Raw genomic sequence first — 19,971 nt, 5'->3', positions numbered from 1 at the left:
CCTCCCCAGTACCTGGGACTACAGCATGTGTCACCATGCCCAGAAAATTTTTGGCATTTTCTGTAGAGATGGGGTTTCACCATGTTGCCCAGGCTGGTCTTGAACCCCTGGGCTCAAGCGATCCTCCCATCTTGGTGTCCCAAAGCGCTGGGATTACAGGCGTGAGCCACCATGCCTGGCCATCTCGTGGAGTTTCTTAGGGCCAGGAGTTGACGAGGGGCTTCGCCAGTGTCTCTGGCCCACCATTGCTCATGAGGCTGCAGCTGTCTGAAGTCCATTGTAGGAGCTGGTTCCGAGCTCACTGTTGTGGTGGCAGGTGCCCTGCTTCCCTCACCATTTGGACCTCACCCCAGGACTGCCTGATGTCCTCTGGTCAGCCCTGAGCAAGTGATCCAAGAGAGCATGACAGGGCACCCAGGACAGAAACCCCAGGTTTTCATCACCTAATCTTGGAAGCAGCATGTTCTCACTTCTGCCCCACTCTGTTGGTCGCACACAATGACCCTGATACGACGTGGGAGGGGACGACGCAGGTAAATGCCAGGAGTCATCCACAGTCATCTTGGAAACGTCCTGCCATATACTTATCACAAAACCTAGGTTGGTTGATTTGTTTGTTTGGTTTATTTTTTTTTCTTTTTAAATTTATAGGAATGCTGTGGTGGTGTGTATCCTTTGTCAACTCGACTTGATTGTTTGACATTACATTTTCTAGATCTTCCATATTGATATGAGTCCTAGGTTATTTGTTTTGACTGCATACTATTTCACTTTATGAATGTACCCAGATTACCTGTTTTTATCTTAATTTACATTTGGATTATTTCTGTATTGGCAATTATAAACAGTACTGCAGTGAACGTCTTTGTGTAGGTGAATGAGATCATCTAGGAATGGAATTTCTAAATGATTTATTATGCAACTCTTCAGTGTTATTGGCTACAGTCAAATTTGTCTTTAAAGTAGCTGAAACATCAGCATTGTATGAGAATTTCCATTCCCTGAAAGCATTACTGTATTTGTTTTGTCTTTGTGTTTTGCTAATCCATGTATGTGCAATAGTGTCACATTTTAGTTGATTACTTTCAAGATCACACAACTTTGGATATCTTTTGGGGATGTTTGAGCTTCTTCTCTGAGGGTGAATTTTTCTGCTAATATAGTGCGCACATTTTTCTACCCATACTTTTTACTGATAGACATGATTTCCTTATATTTCTGAGGTATTAGTTTTTCTGAGTTATACTATCTAGTCTTCCTGACTTTTTACTTTGTTTTGGTGCCTTTTATTTATATATATCTTTAATTTAGTGAAATCAAATTTACCAGTATTTCTCTCATGAATTATGCCCTGTGGCTTATTTAAGAAATACTTCTTTAATCCAAGAAAATAGGGATTTTTTTCTTCTAAAGATACTGTATACATTTTTCCTATTTTCTTCCAAAATGTGAATTAGGAAATTAATTTTTATAAGGACATTCCATTTTCTCAGCATCCTTATTGAATATATGATGTTTTCCCCTCTGATTTTTCCAATTTTTTCATTTAAAAAATTTATATACAGAAAAGACTAAAAATAATACCATCCTGTTCTGCATACCAACCATCTAGATTTAGTAATTTTTAACATTTTGCCATATACCAGTATGTGTGTATAGGTGAATATGTAGTTTTTGCTGAACCACTTGCAAATAAGTTGCAGATATAATGACTTTCACCCCTAAATATTTCATTATGCATTTTAAAAATAAGGACATTCTCCTATATAACCACAATACCATAATCACACCTAAAAAATTAATAATATTTGCTAAATATCATGACTATGTAGGCCACATGCAGATTTCCCCAGGTGTCCCCAAAATGTTTTCATTAGCTGTTTTGCTTTTGATTTTGTTTCAGAAGGCCAGTTCTCTTGTAGAATGTATCATATTCAGTTTTATCTGTTTCCTAATGACATACCACATTGATTTGGCATCATATTTCCTTGAACTTAAGTCTAGAGGCTTAATTAGACTTGAGTTAAGTGTTTTTTTGCAAGGTATCTAATGAATTTTAATAGCATCTTTGTCATGTACCAAGTCCCCATTTATGCCTGAGCCTACTTCTGAGCATTCTGTTCCATTCCACTGGTCAGGTTGTCTATCCCTGGACTAAGCTATATAGTTTTATTTTTTTTTAGTTATAGGACAATATCTGGCAGGGACTTGACCCTTCTTATTCTTCCTTGGAGTTCTCTTGGCTACTTTTGCCCTTTTATTCAGCTTGTCGAGATCCCTGAAAAACCCTCTTGGGATTTCTATTACAACTGCATTGAACTTACAGAATCAACTTGAGAAGAAACCAAATCTTTACCATTATCAAGTCTCCCCTATGAATGTACCAGATCTTTTCATTTGTTTAGGTTTTCTTTTATGTCCTACTGCAGTGTTTTATAATTTTGTCCAAAAAGATTCACACATAGACTTATTCCTACATACCTCTTAGTTCTTACCACAAATGAGATTATTTTACATTGCATTTCTTGTGGGTTGTTGGGAATGTGGGTATGCAACTTTTATATATTATATATTAATCTTCTATCCAGCCACATTGCTAAGTTCTCCTTTCTAGAAATGGTTTTTAGAGTCATTTGGATTTTCTATTAAAACAGCCATATAATCTGCAAATAATATATTTTAAATCCCTTGTAATTGTTATATCTTTTATTTATATTTTTTGTGATGCCCTCTGAGACAATATTGAATACAAATGGTGATAATGGACTTTTTTGTCTTTTTTCTTACTTTAAAGAAAATATTTCTCATTTTGCACCATGGAGCATTATGCATAGGATAGGTTTGTGGAATTTCCTTCTCAGTCCTAAATTTAGGGATTCCCAGTTTCTGAAAAGTATTCAGTACGAATGGAAAAGCTTTTTGACAATTTCCACATTAAACATATGCCTACTGTATAATCAACATTCAACATTAAGCATATGCCTACTCTAGAATCCAGCAGTTGTCACTCTTAGGTGTATGCAAAGGAGAAATGAGTATGTAAGTGTGCTGAGACTTAACCAGAAGGTTCGCAACAGCTTTACACATAAAATAACTTAAGTAATACATACTTTAGTAGTTACATAAATACATAAAACCATCACTTTTATCAAAATAGAAACATCCCAAAAGTCAACCAAAGGAAAACAGATAAACAATTGTTGACTTGCCATTCAGTGGAACACTGCACAGCAATTTTCTTTCTGCTGAAGAATGTGCTTTTGGATGTCTTTTATAAAAGACTATGAAAGGTAAATTTTATTTTGCCTCAATTTCGAATCACAATTTAGCTACACATGGAATTCTAGATTGCCCGTGTTCCCTTAGTATTTTGAAGATTCAGTTTCGTTGTCCTCTGGCTGTGATGATTGCTGAAGAAAAGACCCTAGATGGTCTCTATTGTACCTTTAAGGGTAATCTGTTGCTTCTCCTTAGTTACCAGTAAGACTGCTTTTATTTTAAATTTCTAGTGTTCTGAATAGTGTTCTGAAGTTTCACCATGATGTGTCTAGGGATAGGGTATTTTCCTGTCGTGCTGTACCCTTTACACTCTCTGAATCTGACAACTCATGACTTTTGTCATCAATCTTATAGAATTCCCAGCTGTTACCTCTTCCACTATTGCTTCATGCACATTCTTTCTAGTCTCTTCTTCTGGATCTCTCATTTGAAGTAATGAGATTTCTCATTATTTATTTCAGGTCCCTTGACCCTTCATTTATGTTTTCCTTTCTGTCTTTGCTGCATTCTGTGTAACTTCTTCAGATACATTTTATATTGGCCTAATTCTCTGTTCAGCTATGTTCAATCTATTTAACCTATTCAGTGAGTTTTTTTAATACTTTTAGTTTTCATTATTTTTATTATTTTTGGATTCTTTAATTGTCTTTGGTTTGGGGGTCTTTTTTTTTCTTTTGAGTTTTTCATTTCGATGACTATATTTTTCATTTCTAGAAATTATATCTCATACTTTTCCAAATATACCATAGCCGGGTAGAGTGGCTCATACCTGTAATCCCAGAACTTTAGGAGGCCGAGGCAGGAGGATCGCTTGAGTCCAGAAGTTCAAGACTAGCCTGGGCAATTGTGTTAGTTCATTCCCATGCTGCTATAAAGACATACCTGGGACTGGGTAATTGATTAAGAAAAGAGGTTTAATCGGCTCATGGTTCTGCAGGTTGTACAGACTTCTGCTTCTCGGGAGGCCTCAGGAAACTTACAATTGTGGCAGAAGAAAGGGAAGCAGGCACGGTCTTCACATGGCCAGAGCAGGGGGCGGGGGGGGGGAGGTGCTCCACACTTTCAGACAACCATATCTTGTGAGAATTCTATCATGAGACAATACTAGGGGGTGGTATTAGAAACCACCCCCGTGATCCAGTCACTTCCCACCAGGCCCCACCTCCAACACTTGGGATCCCAATTCAACATGAGATTTGGATGGAGACACAGTGCCAAACCATATCAACAACGAAGTAATACCCTGTCTACAAAAAATCAAAAGGTTAGCCAAGCATGGTGGAGCATACCTATGGTCCCAGCTACACAAGAGGCTGAGGCAGGAAGATCACTTGAGCCCAGGAGGTCAAGGCTGCAGAGAGCCATGATCACGTCACTGCACTCCAGCCTGGGAGACAGAGCAAGACTCTGACTCTAAATAAATAAATAAACAAATATGCCAGTTAACTTTTCTATAGTGTTGTGTAACAATTTTATTGTGACTTGGATTTTCTTTATCTTCTTTTTAGTTTTTCTTTAATTTAAAAGGCTAGGTAATATTCAGAAGGTACGGTATAGCACATAGTCCCACTCCCTCAGAGGTAATCGTACTAATGCCTAAAGTTCTTCCTTTTTTTTGAGCCTCATCGTCTATTATATGGGTGCACCTAATTTATTTAACCAGTTCATTATTGATAGGCATTTAGGTTGTTTTAAGTCTTTTGTTGTTACAAATAATACTGCAGTGAACATCACTTATATATATCATTTGCATATATGAAAGTATACATCTGGGTTAAATTATTAGAATTGCTGAGTTAAAGGGTATAAACATTTGTAATTTTAATGAATATCACCTCGTTACCTTGCATAGAGCTTATACTCGTTGACACCTGGCCATACCTTCTCTTGTAATGTAGATGATAACCTACTTGGAAATTTTGGTCATCTGACAGGTGAAAAATGATGATCTCAGTGTAGTTTTAATTTGTGTCACTTTCTACGAGTGAGATTGAGTTTCTTTTCAATGACTAAGGTCACTGTTTGACCTTTTCTATGAACTACCCACTCATATCTTTGCCCATTGTTTTCTGTTGGATTCTTTTTTTGTATTAATTTGTAGGAACTCTTTATGTAATGGAGTAATTAACCATATGCTTGGAGGAAAAAGAAACTATAATTTCTGTCTCAACTGTACATTTTTAAAACTTTGCTTATGACATGTTTTAGTGTAAAAAATGTTTACTTTTTATATTTAAATAGTTTGATATTTTGCTTTAAGGGTCTTGGGACTACTGTTACCTTTTAAATGGCTTTCCTCACTAAAAGTGTTTTGTGACTTATTCAAGTACTTTCATGTTTGATTTAACTTGGCATAGAATGTGTGGATTAAACTTCTTTCCTCTAGGATGACTACCCCATTGTTACAACATTTATCAAATAATTTATCTTTTTTTTTACTTTAAATCCTAAAATTAATGCATACCAAATTCTAGTAAATATTTGGGAGCTGTATCTCTGTTTCTGGATTTTCTGTACTATTCCATTGATATATCTTATAGGATTAGTTTCTTTTCATTATTCTTTTTTCAGAACTTTCCAACTCTTCTTTCTTAATTTTTCTTTTCTTTTATGAACTTTTGAGCCAGCCTGTTTAGTTAAAAAAAATTGTATTTTAATGGGTTTTTAGTCACTTTAAACACAGCTATGGTATAATCTTGTGCACATTGTTCTATTTTTCCATCACTGATGGGGAGTTCATCTTGTTTTTGTGTCTGCTGGCTGCTCTCTCATAGTAGGCTTTTTTCTCATTTGCTTTGCAATTTTTTGTTGTGAGCTTATATTTAGAGGGAGCATACTTTTTCTTCCAAGAGAGTGTAGTGTGCCTTGGGCTGTAAAGTGTTGCTATAAAGCAATTTTGCGTATGTTTCTGCTGAGTGTCTGCAGACCATGAGAGTCTTGGGATTTGTATACCAGGTGGTGCGAATTTAGATGCCAGCCATGTTTGAGGTGGAGGTTTAGGGGCTCCATTTCTCATGGGAGAGTTTCTTGCCCTCCTCCCCCAACCTCTTAGCCCCTAAGCTGAGCCAGGCTTCCTTGTTGGTAGAATTTCCCAGCTCCTTTCACCAATGGGCAAGGCTTGCACAGGCATCTTGACCCCAGTGCCCACCTCCTTGGTGCCCAGGGTCAAGTCTCTCGCCCCTCCCGGTCATGGGAACCCCAGCCCTAGGGCCCATTTCTGGTTGAGGAATGTCTCTTACTTCTGGACTCAGTTATAGAGTTAAAAAGTTATATTTTATCCTCATTCCTCTTTGTTGCAGCAGGAAGAGGTTCTACCTTCACACCAGTCACTGTTTGAAGACCCCAAATCTTTGGGAGCTGCCCTTCTCTCGCAGTGGTGTGTGTGTGTGTGTATGTGTGTGTGTGTGTGTGTGTGTGTGTTTTCATGGTCATTTGTGTTTGTCTGATGACAGTTAGTCTAAGGGTTGGGGTGGGGGGAGCAGTGATTGGGAGCTCCTTGATAGAATCTCCTGGGGAGCTTTTTCAAAATACACCTGGTCAACATCCTCACGCCCTTTTCCAGCCAAGGCACAGCAGGATGGCGGTGGGTGGGAAGGTGATGGGTATTTTGGAAAAAGTTCCCCAGATGCTTCTCTTATGCTTCCCCTGCCTCTCCTCAGCCCACTCCCACCCCTGCTGAGAATCATTACTGCAGTCAGATTGGCTGGAGGTCAGGGCGTGTTATGGCTCAGGCCAGCGTCTCATATCTGACACAGATACTAGGGACTGGAGCACTTTCAACCGCCTCTGTGTTGCTGGGCCGAGTGTCCTACGGCTACGAAAATAATAGAGTGTTAAAATTGACAACTCTCTGTTATTTTAATGTATCCAAAGCTTATGAAATACCACCCATCTCTTTTTATAGATTGAGACATTTAGCACCCAAGAGCTGTATAGATCTCAGCTTGTACAACTTGAGGCACATGATGGATTATGGCAGCCATTTGACTGTGAATTTTTCTTGCTGCAGGTTGAAAGTGGATCATCTGGTACATGCTCATGTTTAAAAATAGGAAAGTTAGCTGTTAAGAGCAGAGTTTCAGAGATACTCCTCTGCCATCTACTTAGACTACAATGAAAAGATACCAAAGCCAGGGGACCCCAAAGGTGTAGATCAGGCCGCTCTGTCAAAGCAAAATCCATGACTCTTCTCATTTTACAGAAGAGAACACTAAGGGCCCCAGTTATTCCATAGCTTTCACATGGTTGCAGAAAAAAAATCTGGCTCTGGGTCCAGAACCCCTATCCTGAAACTCCAGAACGTTCTTCTAAGTAAACCATGCCTACTCAGAAAGCATCTCAGTACCAGATAATCAGTGTGGGGGGACAGTTCTCATTATTTTGTATGCTATAGGGAAAAAGACCTGACCATCATAATTTTTATCCTTGGTAAAATTATAGATCTTCCACGGGCACTCATTATCAACCAGATCCTGACCTTTCAGAGAAAATACACAATTAAAATTGTAACTCGAGACATTGATGAAAGAATTAAAAATAACAATTTAGTAACAGCGGACACTTAACATAGCACTGATCTTAGCCCAGGACCGTACTAAGTGCTTAACATCTATTAACTTGATTGTTCTTACAAGACTGCTGTGTAGGGGCTGTTACTACCTTCATTTTATAGATGACAAAACTGGGGGGCAAAGAAGTTAAGTAACTTGGTCCAGATCACACAGCTTGTATGTGGGAGCTAGGATTGGAACCCCAGAAGTCTGGCCCCAGGGTCATGCTCTCACCCACTGCATACAATGGCCTCTCATAAATCAATCCAGTATAAAACATTAGAATCTGCTTTAAAACCATAGAATTAGTAGCATAAGTAATAAATGTAGAGACCATGCAGTGAATGGCATTCCTGGTTAAAGCCCCCAGAAGGAATTTTAAATCAGCTTTCCTCTAATCCTGAGCAGCTAGTTAGCAAATATGAGAATACAGCTGTTCCCAGATAATGCTTTATGCCTGACCATCTTAAACTGGCGCTGTTTTTCAAAAACTTAAAAACAAAATCCATGACTCTTCTAACTATAAAAGTGATACATGTCTACTCGGGAGGCTGAGGTGGTGGGAGGATGGCTTGAGCTCAGGAGTTTCAGGCTGCAGTGTGCTACTATCATGCCCATAAATAGCCACTGCATTCCAGCTTGGGCAACATACCCAGGCCCTATCTCAAAAAATAAAAAGTAATACATCTACATTGAAGAAAATTAATTTTATTGGGTTTTTTTGCATTTTCATTATACACAGCACACACAGCACATATGAAAAAATGGGTATGAACTCAGGCATTCAACCGGAAGAACAGTACTAAAATCAATGTCCATGTAGTCAGCGTGACTGAGGTTGCTTTGTTTTTTCTTTTTTCTTTTCTTCTCTTCTCTTTTTTTTTTTTTTTTTTTTTTTTTTTTTTTTGAGACGGAGCTTTGCTCTTGTTGCCCAGGCTGGATTGCAATGGCGTGATCTCAGTTTACTCCAATCTCTGCCTCTCGGGCTCAAGCGATTCTCCTGCCTCAGCCTCCCGAGTAGCTGGGATTACAGGCATGTGCCACCACGCCTGGCTAATTTTGTACTTTTAGTAGAGATGGGGTTTCTCCATGTTGGTCAGGCTGGTCTCGAACTCCTGACCTCAGGTGATCTACCTGCCTCGGCCTCCCAAAGTGCTGGGTTTACAGGCGGGAGCCACCGCGCCCGGCCTTGGCTTTTCTTTTCTAATCTCAATGAGATTATAACAGATGTGTTCTTCTTTGACATGCTTTGACTATGTTATTCTTTTGACTTTTTAAAACAGCTTTGTTGGGATATAATTGGTGTAAAATAAACAGTTCATGCTGAAAGGATACAGTTTGATAAGCGTTATATGTGTACACATCTTTGAAACCATCGCCACAAACAAGGTAGTGATCATATGCATTGAGCTGTTTTCCCTGCCTCCCAGGTCTTATGGACCCCGTGCCATTCCCAGGAAACCACTGACCTGCCTTCTGTCACTGTAGTTTGCATTTGTTAAAATTTTATATAAAGGAAATCATACAGTATGTATTCCATTTTGTCTGACTGCTTTCACACAATAAAATTGTTTTGAGGTTCATCTATAATGTTTCATGTTCAATAGTTCATTTTTATTGCAGATCAATTAGGTATTATAGTTTCTTTATCCCCATACACCTGTTGATGAACTTTTGGGTTGTTGCCAAGTTTTGGGTTTTTTGGCAATTATAAATAAAGCTGCTATCAACAATAGCATGCAAGTCCTTGGACATATATATTGTTTTTTATTTCTCCTGGATAAACACCTAGGAGTGGAATGGTTGAATTATATAACATGTATGTTTCACTTCTTAAAAAGCTGCCAAACTCATTTTCAAAGTTGGCTGTATTATGTCACATTCCTGCCAGCAGTGTATGAATGTTCCAGTTATTAAACATCCTCACCAATATTTGCTATGGTCAGTATTTTCATTTTAATAGGTATTAATATTTAGCGGTCTCATTGTGATGTTAATTTGCATTTCCCTAATGACTAATAATCCTGAATATCTTTTCATGTGCTTTTTTGCCATGCATACACATCTTTTTAAATGAAGTGTCTTTTCAAATGTTCTTGCCCATTTTTGTATAGGGTTGTTTGCTTTCTCATTGAGTCCTCAGAGTTATTTATATATTAAGAATACAAGTCCTTTATCAGAAATTTGGCTTGCAAATTTTTTGCCAAGTCTTTTTAGTCTGTTAATATTTTCTATTAAAGGGGAGAAGTTCTTACTTAATTTTGATAAAATCCACTTTTTTTCCTTTTACAAATTGTGCTTTTGAGTACTATAGCTAAGAAATTTTTCGCCTAACCCCAGGACACAAAGATTTTATATATATAATGGAGATGGGGTCTCGCTCTGTCACCAGACTGAAGTACAGTAGTGTGAGCATAGTTCATTGCAGCCTCCATCTCCTGGCCTCAAGTGATCATCCTACCACAGTCGCCTAAAGTGCTGGGATTATAGGCATGAGCCACCACCACACCTGGCCACAAATGTGTTATTTAGTTTCCAAATAATTAGGGATTTTTCCAGAAGCTTTCTGTTATTCTAATTTAACCTCAGTGTGAGCAGGCAATATAGTTTTTATGAATTGAATCTTTTGAAATTTATTGAAACTTGTTTCATCGTCCAGAATATAGTCTATCACAGTAAATATTTCTTGTGCTCTTGAAAACAATGTATATTCTGCTATGATGGGTGGATTATTTTATAATAGATCAAGTTAGTTGATAGTGTTGTTTAGGTATTCTATATCATAACTTACTTTCTGTCTACTTGCTCTATTATTGAGAAAGGGATATTGGAATCTCTGACTATATTTGTGGATTTGTCTATTTCTCTTTGCATTTTCATCAATCTTGTTTTATGTATTTTGAAACACTGTTATTAGGTACAAAAACATTAGGATTTTTATGTCCTATTTATGAAGGGAACAGTTTATCATTATGAAACTACTGTATTTACCTCTAGTAATTTTTTTGATCTGTATCTATTCTGTCTAATAATATAGCCACTCTGAATTTCTTTTGATAAGCATGAATATGATAGTTATTTTCCATCTGTTTAGTTTTACCATTTTGAGTCTTTACATTAAAAGCGAGTTTCCTGTAGGGAGAATATACTTGGATCTTGCTTTTTATCTAATTTAGCAGTCTCTGTTTTTTAGTTGTAATGTTTAGGCCACAGATCCACAAACAACTGTCTATAGGCTGAATCCAGCATGTAGCTTGTTTCTGTATGGCCTGTGAGGTAAGAATAGTTTTTAAATTTTTAAAGGGTTGAAAAAAATCAAAAAGAAGCTAACCTAAAAAGCTTAACATATTTACTATCTGGCCCTTTACAGAAAAAGTTTGCCAAATGCTGGTTTAGACTATTTATATTTAACGTATGATTGATATGTCTGTGTTTAACCAGTAACACAAGAAAGAAAACTATTTTTCTTTTTGTCTCATTTGTTCCATTTTTTTTCCCTTTTTTCCTTTTTTGCTGCCTTCTTTTGGATTATTTTCTATTTCTTTATACCTCCTTGGCTAGTTTATTAGCTATAACTCTATATTGTGAAATTTTAGTGGTTGCTTTAGGATATGTAGTGTAAATTTTTTAACTGACCACAGTCTACCACTTCATATAGTCTAAGAGCCTTACAACAATATACTTCCATTTCTCACCTTCAGCCCTTTGTGCTATTGTCATCCATTTCACCTATGCCTATATTATAAGCCACCTGGCACATTGTTATAATTTTTGCTTTAATTGGTTAATTATCTTTGTAAATATTTAAAATTAAAAGTAAAGATTTTATAACTACTATATAGTTCCCATTTCTGGTGTTCATCATTCTTTTGTATAGATTCAAGTTTCCTTCTGATGTCCTTTTTCTTCTACTTGAAGAGCTTTCTGTAGTGAAAATCTGTGATGGGTTCTCTCAGCTTGTGTATGACTGAAAACATTTTTATTTCTTCTTCATTTTTCAGATATTTTTGCTGGGTATAGAGTTGAAGGTTAACAGGGCTTTTTCTACCCCCAGTACTTTAAAGATGTTACTCTATTGCCTTCTAGTTTGCATTGCTTCCAACATGAAATCATCTATAATCCTTATTTTTATTCATTTGTACATAATATTTCCTTTTTCTCTCTCCTTGCTTTTAAGAAATGTTCTCTTTATCACTGGTTTTCAGCAGTTCACTATTATAATCTATGTCATGTTTCTTGTGTTTGGGGTCCTTTGGGCTTCTTGGATCTGTAGGTTTATCGTTTCATCAAATTTGGAAAATTTTGTTGGTTTTTTCAAATATGTTTTGCCTCACAATCCCTTCTTCCTTTTGAGTTCTCTGATTGCATGACTTAGCAGCTTGATGTTGTCCACAGTTTCCCGATGTTCTCTCTCTCTCTTTTTTTTTTCGGTTTTTGTCTCTGTGCTTCATTTTGGATGGTTTCTATTGTTTTCTTTTGTTTTTTAATTTATTAGGCTGTTTTTCTGCAGTGTATAATCTGTTCTTACAACCATCCAGTATATTTTTCATCTCACATATTACAATTTTTATCTCTAAACATGTGATTTATATCTTTAATATCTTCTGTGTCTCTATTTAACATGTCTAACATTTTCTCTGGCATCCTGAGTAGAATACAGTTATAATAAATATCTTGATATCCTGCCTGCTAATTCTATCATCTGTGCCATTTCTTACTAAGTTCCAACTGATTGATTTTGCTCCCTATTATGAACTGTGTTTTCTGGCTCCTTTGCATAATTAGTGCAATAGAATAAATGTTTATGTCCTGCCAAAATTCTTATGTTGAAACCTATTGGGGGAACCTGCCCCCGATAATTCAATGTTATTTCACATAGGTTCTTTTCTATTTCCTTAAGTGTCGGCCGGTCTGAGAAATAAAGGGAAAGAGTACAAAAGAGAGAAATTTTAAAGCTGGGTGTCCAGGGAAGACATCACATGTCGGCAGGTTCGTGATGCCCCCTGAGCCACAAAACCAATAAGTTTTTATTAGTGATTTTCAAAGGGGAGGGAGCGTACGAATAGGGTGTGGAGCACAGAGATCACATACTTCACAAGGTAATAAAATATTACAAGGCAAATGAAGGCAGGGCGAGATCACAGGACCAGGGCAAAATTAAAATTGCTAATGAAGTTTCAGGCACGCATTGTCATTGATAACATCTTATCAGGAGACAGGGTTTGAGAGCAGACAACTGGTCTGACCAAAATTTATTAGGCGGGAATTTCCTTGTCCTGATAGGCCTGGGAGCGCTGTGGGAGACTGGGGCTTATTTCATCCCTTATCTGCAACTGTAAAAGACAGACATTCCCAGAGTGGCCATTTCAGAGACCAACCCCTAGGAACACATTCTTTTTCTCAGGGCTGTTCCTTGCTGAGAAAAAGAATTCAGCGATATTTCTCCTATTTGCTTTTGAAAGAAGAGAAATATGGCTCTGTTCCACCTGGCTCTCAGGCAGCCAGACCTAATGGTTATCTCCTTTGTTCCCTGAATGAACATCACTGTTATCTTGTTCTTTTTTCAAGGTGCCCAGATTTCATATTGTTTAAACAATTTGTGCAGTTAATGCAATCATCACGGGGTCCTGAGGCAACATACATCCTCAGTTTATGAAGATGATGGGATTAAGAGATTAAAGTAAAGACAGGTATAGGAAATAACAAGAGTGTTGATTGGGGAAGTGATAAATGTCCATGAAATCTTCACAATTTATGTTCAGAGATTGCAGTAAAGACAGGCATAAGAAATTATAAAAATATCGATTTGAGGAACTAAGAAATGTCTGTGAAATCTTCACAATTTATGTTCTTCTGCCATGGCTTCAGCCGGTCCCTCTGTTTGGGGTCCCTGACTTCCCACAACAGAAACGTAATCTCCAAGGTGATGATATTTGGAGTTGGGGCCTTTGGAAGGGGATTAGGTCATGAGGGCATGAGCTTTTCTTTGTAAATGGAATTACTGCCCGTTATTAAAGACAGTCCAAGAGAACTCCCTTGTCTCTTCCACCATGTAAAGACACAGCAAGAAGATCATTATCTACAAACCAGGAAATGGGAGTGTAGATTGACTGCAGGGTGCATCCTTCTGTTCTCAGGTGTTGGCAGGCTGTTGTTCATTGCCTTTCTTTTTCAGTGCACTTAGGAAAGCCATGTTATGACAGAATCCACATTAGCAAGAAAATGCAGTCGCTTTGCAAAGTAATCAAGCCTGTTTTCCTCTGATTTTAAAACCATTCTTTTCAGGTCTCATTATTATTTTGACTTTTTCTTTCCTCAATCGAAAAGGGTATCATTTGGCAGCTCTGAAGATCTTGAGGCTTTAGTTATAGAAAAATCAAATGCTTAGCAGTGTTATTTTCTGGTGCCAAAATATTCATTTCTGTGATTAAATATAGGAAAAATGGGTAATGAGGCCTATTTCTTTTCCGTATTTCAAGTAAAGCTTAAGATTCCGTATTCCTGAAAGGGGCAGAGAAGCCTAGTGTAGGGAAAGGAAGTCTACGGATAATCCACAAACCAGCTTTAAGAAATCATCTTAACTTTTTTCTTGGTTTGAAGTTATTCAAGAGTCTCTAGCAGAAGTCACCGGGTGACTTTTAACTGTTTCTCTTAGTCACCGGTGATGTCATGAATTAGGTGTTGCGTTCACTTACTGCTCCTGGCTGTCGATGAGACCTAGGATAAGAGTGGGGCAGGGAGGGTCTCTCAAGCCAGCCTGACCCCGGGAGGTCTCACAACCCACTAAGACTATGAGTCAGGCTGATATGAGGTCCCTATCTGTTGTAGAATCCATGGTAGAGAGTGAACTCAGGTTGACTCTACCAGGGAAAATTCCCCATGACACAGGCAGGTCCAACTGAGCTTTCTGTGGTAAACTCTCCTTCTCTTTCTCCTCTTTTTTCATCTCCACTGAGGAAGCACAACCCACACAGCTGTCACGACCAGGCGCTGACCTGCACTCTCACCTGTGTAGTACTGCAGCGTCACTGGCCTTCCATGAAGCACAGGGTGCTTCCATATGTGCCCTGCTGCAGTTTCCCTCCACACCTAGGCTCAGTACCCACATACCTTAAAACACACCATCATTCCAGTTTGCAGGGACTGGACCCCCAAAGGCACGCTGAGCCGTGACCCCCTCAGTGCTTCCTGAGCTGTCTAAGCCACTGGGACCTCAGTGGACTTTAACTGTGGTTTAATAAACCAAGGGGTTCTGTCTGTGTCCAATGTAAGAGGTGGATCGCTCATTTCACAGCTGTGGATTTTCCCTTTCTGTCTCCCCAGAAATTGCAGGTGCTGCAGTGTCTGAAATTTCCGGGCCTTTCTCAACAGAGGACATAGCCAGCAACTGTGTCCCCGCTCAGTCTTTGAGCGAGCCCATTTTGTGGATCGTGTCCTACGCGCTCATGAGCGTCTGTGGAGCCATCCTCCTTGTCTTAATCGTCCTGCTGCTGCTGCCGTTCCGGTGTCAGCATCGCCCCCGTGACCCTGAGGTCGTCAATGATGAGTCCTCTCTGGTCAGACATCGCTGGAAATGAAGAGCCAGGCCTGACCTCAAGCAACCATGAACTCAGCTATTAAGAAAATCACATTTCAAGGGCAGCAGCCGGGATCGACGGCGGCGCTTCCTCCTGTGCCCACCCGTCTTCAATCTCTGTTCTGCTCCCAGATGCCTTCTAGATTCACTGTCTTTTGATTCTTGATTTTCAAGCTTTCAAATCTTCCCTACTTCCAAGAAAAATAATTAAAAAAGAAACTTCCTTCTAAACCAAAACAGAGTGGATTGGGCTGCAGGCTCTATGGGGTTCATTATGCCAAACTGTCCACATGTGCCACCAACACAAAACAAAACCAAGCCTTGGCTAGTTCTCTTCTCTCTTCAATCTCTGGAAAAATAAGTGCATATAGTTGATAACCCCTCTTAGCTTACAGGAATCTTGTTGTATTAATCGCCTTTGAGGGTATTTTGCACCAGACCTCAACCTGGGTCAAAGTGGTACAAGAAGGCTTGCAGTATGATGGCAGGAGAATCAGCCTGGGGCCTGGGGATGTAACAAAGCTGTACCCTTCATACTTGGAAACAGAGCCACAGGCCCCTTTTGTGGGTTTCTCTGTGCTCTGAATGGGAGCTAGAATTCACTAGGAGGTCGTCAACCGATGGTCCTCACAAGCCTCTTCTGAAGATGGAAGGCCTTTTGCCCGCCGAGGTAGAGGGGAAGGAAATCTCCTCTTTTGTACCCAATACTTGTGTTGTATTGTTGGTGCGAAAGTAAAAACACTACCTCTTTTAAGACTTTGCCCAGGGTTCTGTGCCTGGGTGGGGGTGCAGGCAGCCTTGACCATGGCTGTTCCCTTTACCCAAAAGAATTATCCCAACAGCCAAGACCCAACAGGTGCTGAACTGTGCATCGACCAGGAAGAGTTCTGTCACCAAGCTGGCCACTATCACATATGCTTACTCTTGCTTAAAATTAATAAATCATGTTTTGATGAGAAAAAACTATTCTATTTCACTAGCTTAGTTGTCTCTTTTTCCAAATCTTGTCTGGAAGTAGGTTGGCTATTACCCTGTTGGGAAACAGGGAAATGGCCTGATGCCCCTATTTCTGACCAGCTGTCAGGGAAGGAAGATGCAAGATGTGCAGCAGACACGAGGTAACGTCTACTTATCCCCGTGCTTCGAAGCTGTGTGTTTCCCTTTGCAGAACTGGTTAGCCTCAAGCATACCCATCCAATCAGCTTAAATTGTTTAGCAGTTGACCTCTGTGCTTCTTCCTTTGGGGGTGTTTAATCTTTGGTAACAGGTGTGCAGTGGTAGCCTTACTTGGGGGGCAGTCCCTACTTTCTGTCACTTATTGAGGCCTTTGCCAAAGAAAAGTGGAAGCCGTTTCCTTGACATAGCCTTATATGACCTGATGGCATTAGGAGGAGAGTTAAAAGACAGTATCCCCTCTCTCCTGCTTGTGCGCCAAGTTCAGTGTTCCCTTTGCATGTCTTCTGGGGTGGGTTGGCTATATTACAGAATTCCACCAAAAGTGCTAAGTGTCCCCTCCTGCAGAAGTATCGTTTGTATTCCCAGTAGGCTACGTGTGGATGTTTCAGCCATCTGCTCTGCTCCCTGGGTCCCTGGGTCACCACCATACTGAGAAATATATGACTCCGCCAAAGAGACGTGGAGGCCACGTCGGCTTGTCATGGTGTCCTGGAAGACTCTCCAGCAGCCAGAAGAACCTTCTGCACTGTTTTCACTAGAGAAGATTTGAGCTACAGCCTCTTGGAAAGAACATGACGGCATGGAATGGGAGGAGGGGGCTCTTGTATCAGGGCCCATTGTCACGTCTGCTCTCAGCTTGCTGAGAACTCATAATCTCAGAATGCATTTCACAGGGAGAGATGTCTGGAAGTCCAATTCTCATCCCATTGGCTTTTTCCATGGTTGCTGTTTTGTGGGCCGCTTTGCACAGGAGTGAAGCCAACACCCCTAGATTGTGCCTTCCCCTTGCTGTGAAAAATTCAAACCCCTGAAATAAGAGGAGGGAATCGCAGACATGCCCTGATTAGTTTTCCCGCTTATTTCTTCATACAGGCATCTTCTGTTCTGTTGTATTGTGTTAGGTTTCAGAGGTGGGGAGCTTCCTCCTGCAGCAGATGAACAGGCATAGTTCTTAAAATACAGGAAAGTAACAAGTGAGGTTTCCAGGTAGAGTAGGTGAATGAAGTTTGCCGTCATGCTCTATATTTCATATCAGATTTCTTTATCTTTTCATATCGCATGTCATTGGATGTGACATTTTGATGAAAATACTGAAACTACAAAAGCATAACTTAGCAACAAGAATGAGATAGACAATTGAATGTGGGACATTTTTCTGGCATGCCTTGCTGCTGAGAATCGGACTTCCAGTCAAAACCCTGTTAGTGACACCTACCTCCTCCAGTTATGCAAATTGATGCTTAGCAAGCCTTCAAGGAGGTTCGCTTGGAACAGGAAAGGAATTAACAACCCTTTGAGGGTGTCATTTTTACCTTGTAATACACTGTGGAAAATTCTGGAAGACGGTCCTTGCCTGAAAATGTGCAACTTAGCATTAGGTTGTTATCAGAAACCTTGTCAAGTCTGATGGGAAGTGGATACTTCTATATAGACGGTATTATTTGAAGATGCTGCTTTATTTTCTTGATAACTTCTTTGGAAGTCTGAAATGAAATCCTGCCTTCAGTAACTGAAACCATTTATTAAAAATAGCAAGAAATGAGATGGGGACCAATTCTATTTTTATTCTTGGGAATTTAAAAGAGCCACAAGTGATTGGTGTCCGATCTCCCAGCATATACTGTACACAATTTTGTATTTCTCCTGAACCAAAACCAAGTACTTAGCACTCAAGAAACAGATGCCCTGTGTGTGACCGCAGGGAATGTTTTTCTACAACAGGTTCCACTTCTGAACACTTGGAAGGACCTTACCTGATTCATGGTGAAACACAGAGGTTTTGGTTGGAGATAAATCTAGGGTCAGTTACTGTTCAAAATTGTAAAAGTAGTTCCCAGGAAGACAGCATTAATGACTCCGCAGTGCTTTGGGTAATAGATTTTGAAAAGCAATTGTGAGTTGGGGATTCCATCATTTTATTTAAGAGGTGAAGAGGGATTTAATTATTTAATACGCCAGGTGCAAACTGGTTAAATTCCTCTTTCCCTGTCCCTGCTTGGTGGGGCTGCCACGTGTGGTTCAGTTCTAAGTTCTGGACTAGTGCCACTCGATATCATTGGGAATAAATCGCTGTTCAACAGTCTGTTCCACAAACAACAGTAATTGAGTTTCACAGACTTTACCCTGATTAGTGGAAATCAAATAATTGAGTGGAATCCCCATGTGTTTTCTCTTGCACAAACTTATTAGGCTTGATTAGAAAACTGTTTGGAGGAAAAACTTGCCACTAAGTTTTTTTGTTGTTTTGTGTTTTTGAAAAACAACCCAACACCATAAAGTGTAAAATTAGGGGTTTTGGCCAAGAGAGGTACTAGGTTTTTTTTAATGCCAAGAAAAGTCCATGCCACAGAAGTTACTGTGTATGTCTCTAGGGAGTTTTAAGAATTTCACGTTTGAACTTTACAGCCATTTACCAATTAGATGGCAAGCTGGAAAAATACATTTTGAGAGGGGTAGAAAGAATAAGAATATAATTAAAAGTATGCTAACAAAATAAGCAGAACATTTTTTTTAGAAAATGCGGTTTAGGCCAGGCACGGTAGCTCATGCCTGTAATCCCAGTACTTTGGGAGGCCGAGGCAGGTGGATCACCTGAGGTCAGGAGTTTGAGACCAGCCTGGACAACATGGTGAAACCCCATCTCTACTGAAAATACAAAAAATTAGCCAACAGTGGTGGTGCGTGTCTGTAAATCCCAGCTACTCGGGAGGCTGAGGCAGGAGAATCACTTGAACCGGGGAGGCGGAGGTCATAGTGAGCCAAGATTGCACCACTGCACTCCAGCCTGGGCAACAGAGCAAGACTCCGTCTCAAAAAAGGAAAGAAAATGCAGTTTAATTCCAGCCATCCTTAGATTTCTTTTCCCCTTAAAGTGGCTGAATCCACTGGAGATGTGATTTATTTTGCAGATCCACCAATTCCAAACTTCAGGAATATTCAAGCGGGAGTCGTGTATAAGTGACAGCTTTGACAAAGGGAGAGACTGTGGCCAGGCGGCCTGGGTGTTGCCCACATGGAGCAAGGATTGGTTCATTCAACGGATGGAGAGTACAGGATGGCTGGGACCTGGGAAGTTCCAGAATCTGAAAAGAGGGCAGGGCAAGAAGGAGCCAGAAGAGAGGTCTCACCCCTCAGTTGGCAGTGGGGCACGGAGGTCCGCACCAGCCAAGAACGTCCCCGGGATGCCGTGGGCACCTCATTTCACCCCACATTTTTGGCACAGTCTACTTTTTAGGTATTTTGTAAAGGAACTTCTCAGGATTGATTATTTGTCAGAGGAACAAATTAGGCCAAGAGAAACTTGCTTGACAGCCATGTGTAAAACACGTCTGTCCTAATAAAGCTAGAGATGCCTCAAGGCCCAAGCAGGACACAGGCAGGTTCAAGGTT

The 19,971-nt window shown here is 39.8% G+C and overlaps 1 protein-coding gene across 3 annotated transcripts in view; it reads left to right on the top strand.

The window, feature by feature from the left end:
* Positions 1 to 16,371, top strand: part of BACE2 (beta-secretase 2) — a 109,684-nt gene extending 93,313 nt beyond the window's left edge. For 2 of the 3 annotated variants that reach the window (XM_055279752.2, XM_055279751.2), the window contains one exon: positions 15,153 to 16,371. In XM_055279752.2, the coding sequence (XP_055135727.1) occupies positions 15,153 to 15,406 (254 nt within the window). In that variant the 3' untranslated portion in view covers positions 15,407 to 16,371. The remainder of the gene's footprint in view (positions 1 to 15,152) is intronic. The other variant, XM_055279753.2, reaches the window with a different exon arrangement.
* Positions 16,372 to 19,971: the final 3,600 nt, after the last annotated feature.

The sequence above is a fragment of the Symphalangus syndactylus genome, chromosome 5 (assembly GCF_028878055.3).
Source record: "Symphalangus syndactylus isolate Jambi chromosome 5, NHGRI_mSymSyn1-v2.1_pri, whole genome shotgun sequence".
Classification (NCBI taxonomy): Eukaryota; Metazoa; Chordata; class Mammalia; order Primates; family Hylobatidae; genus Symphalangus; species Symphalangus syndactylus.
This window is presented reverse-complemented; position numbering and strand designations above follow the sequence as displayed.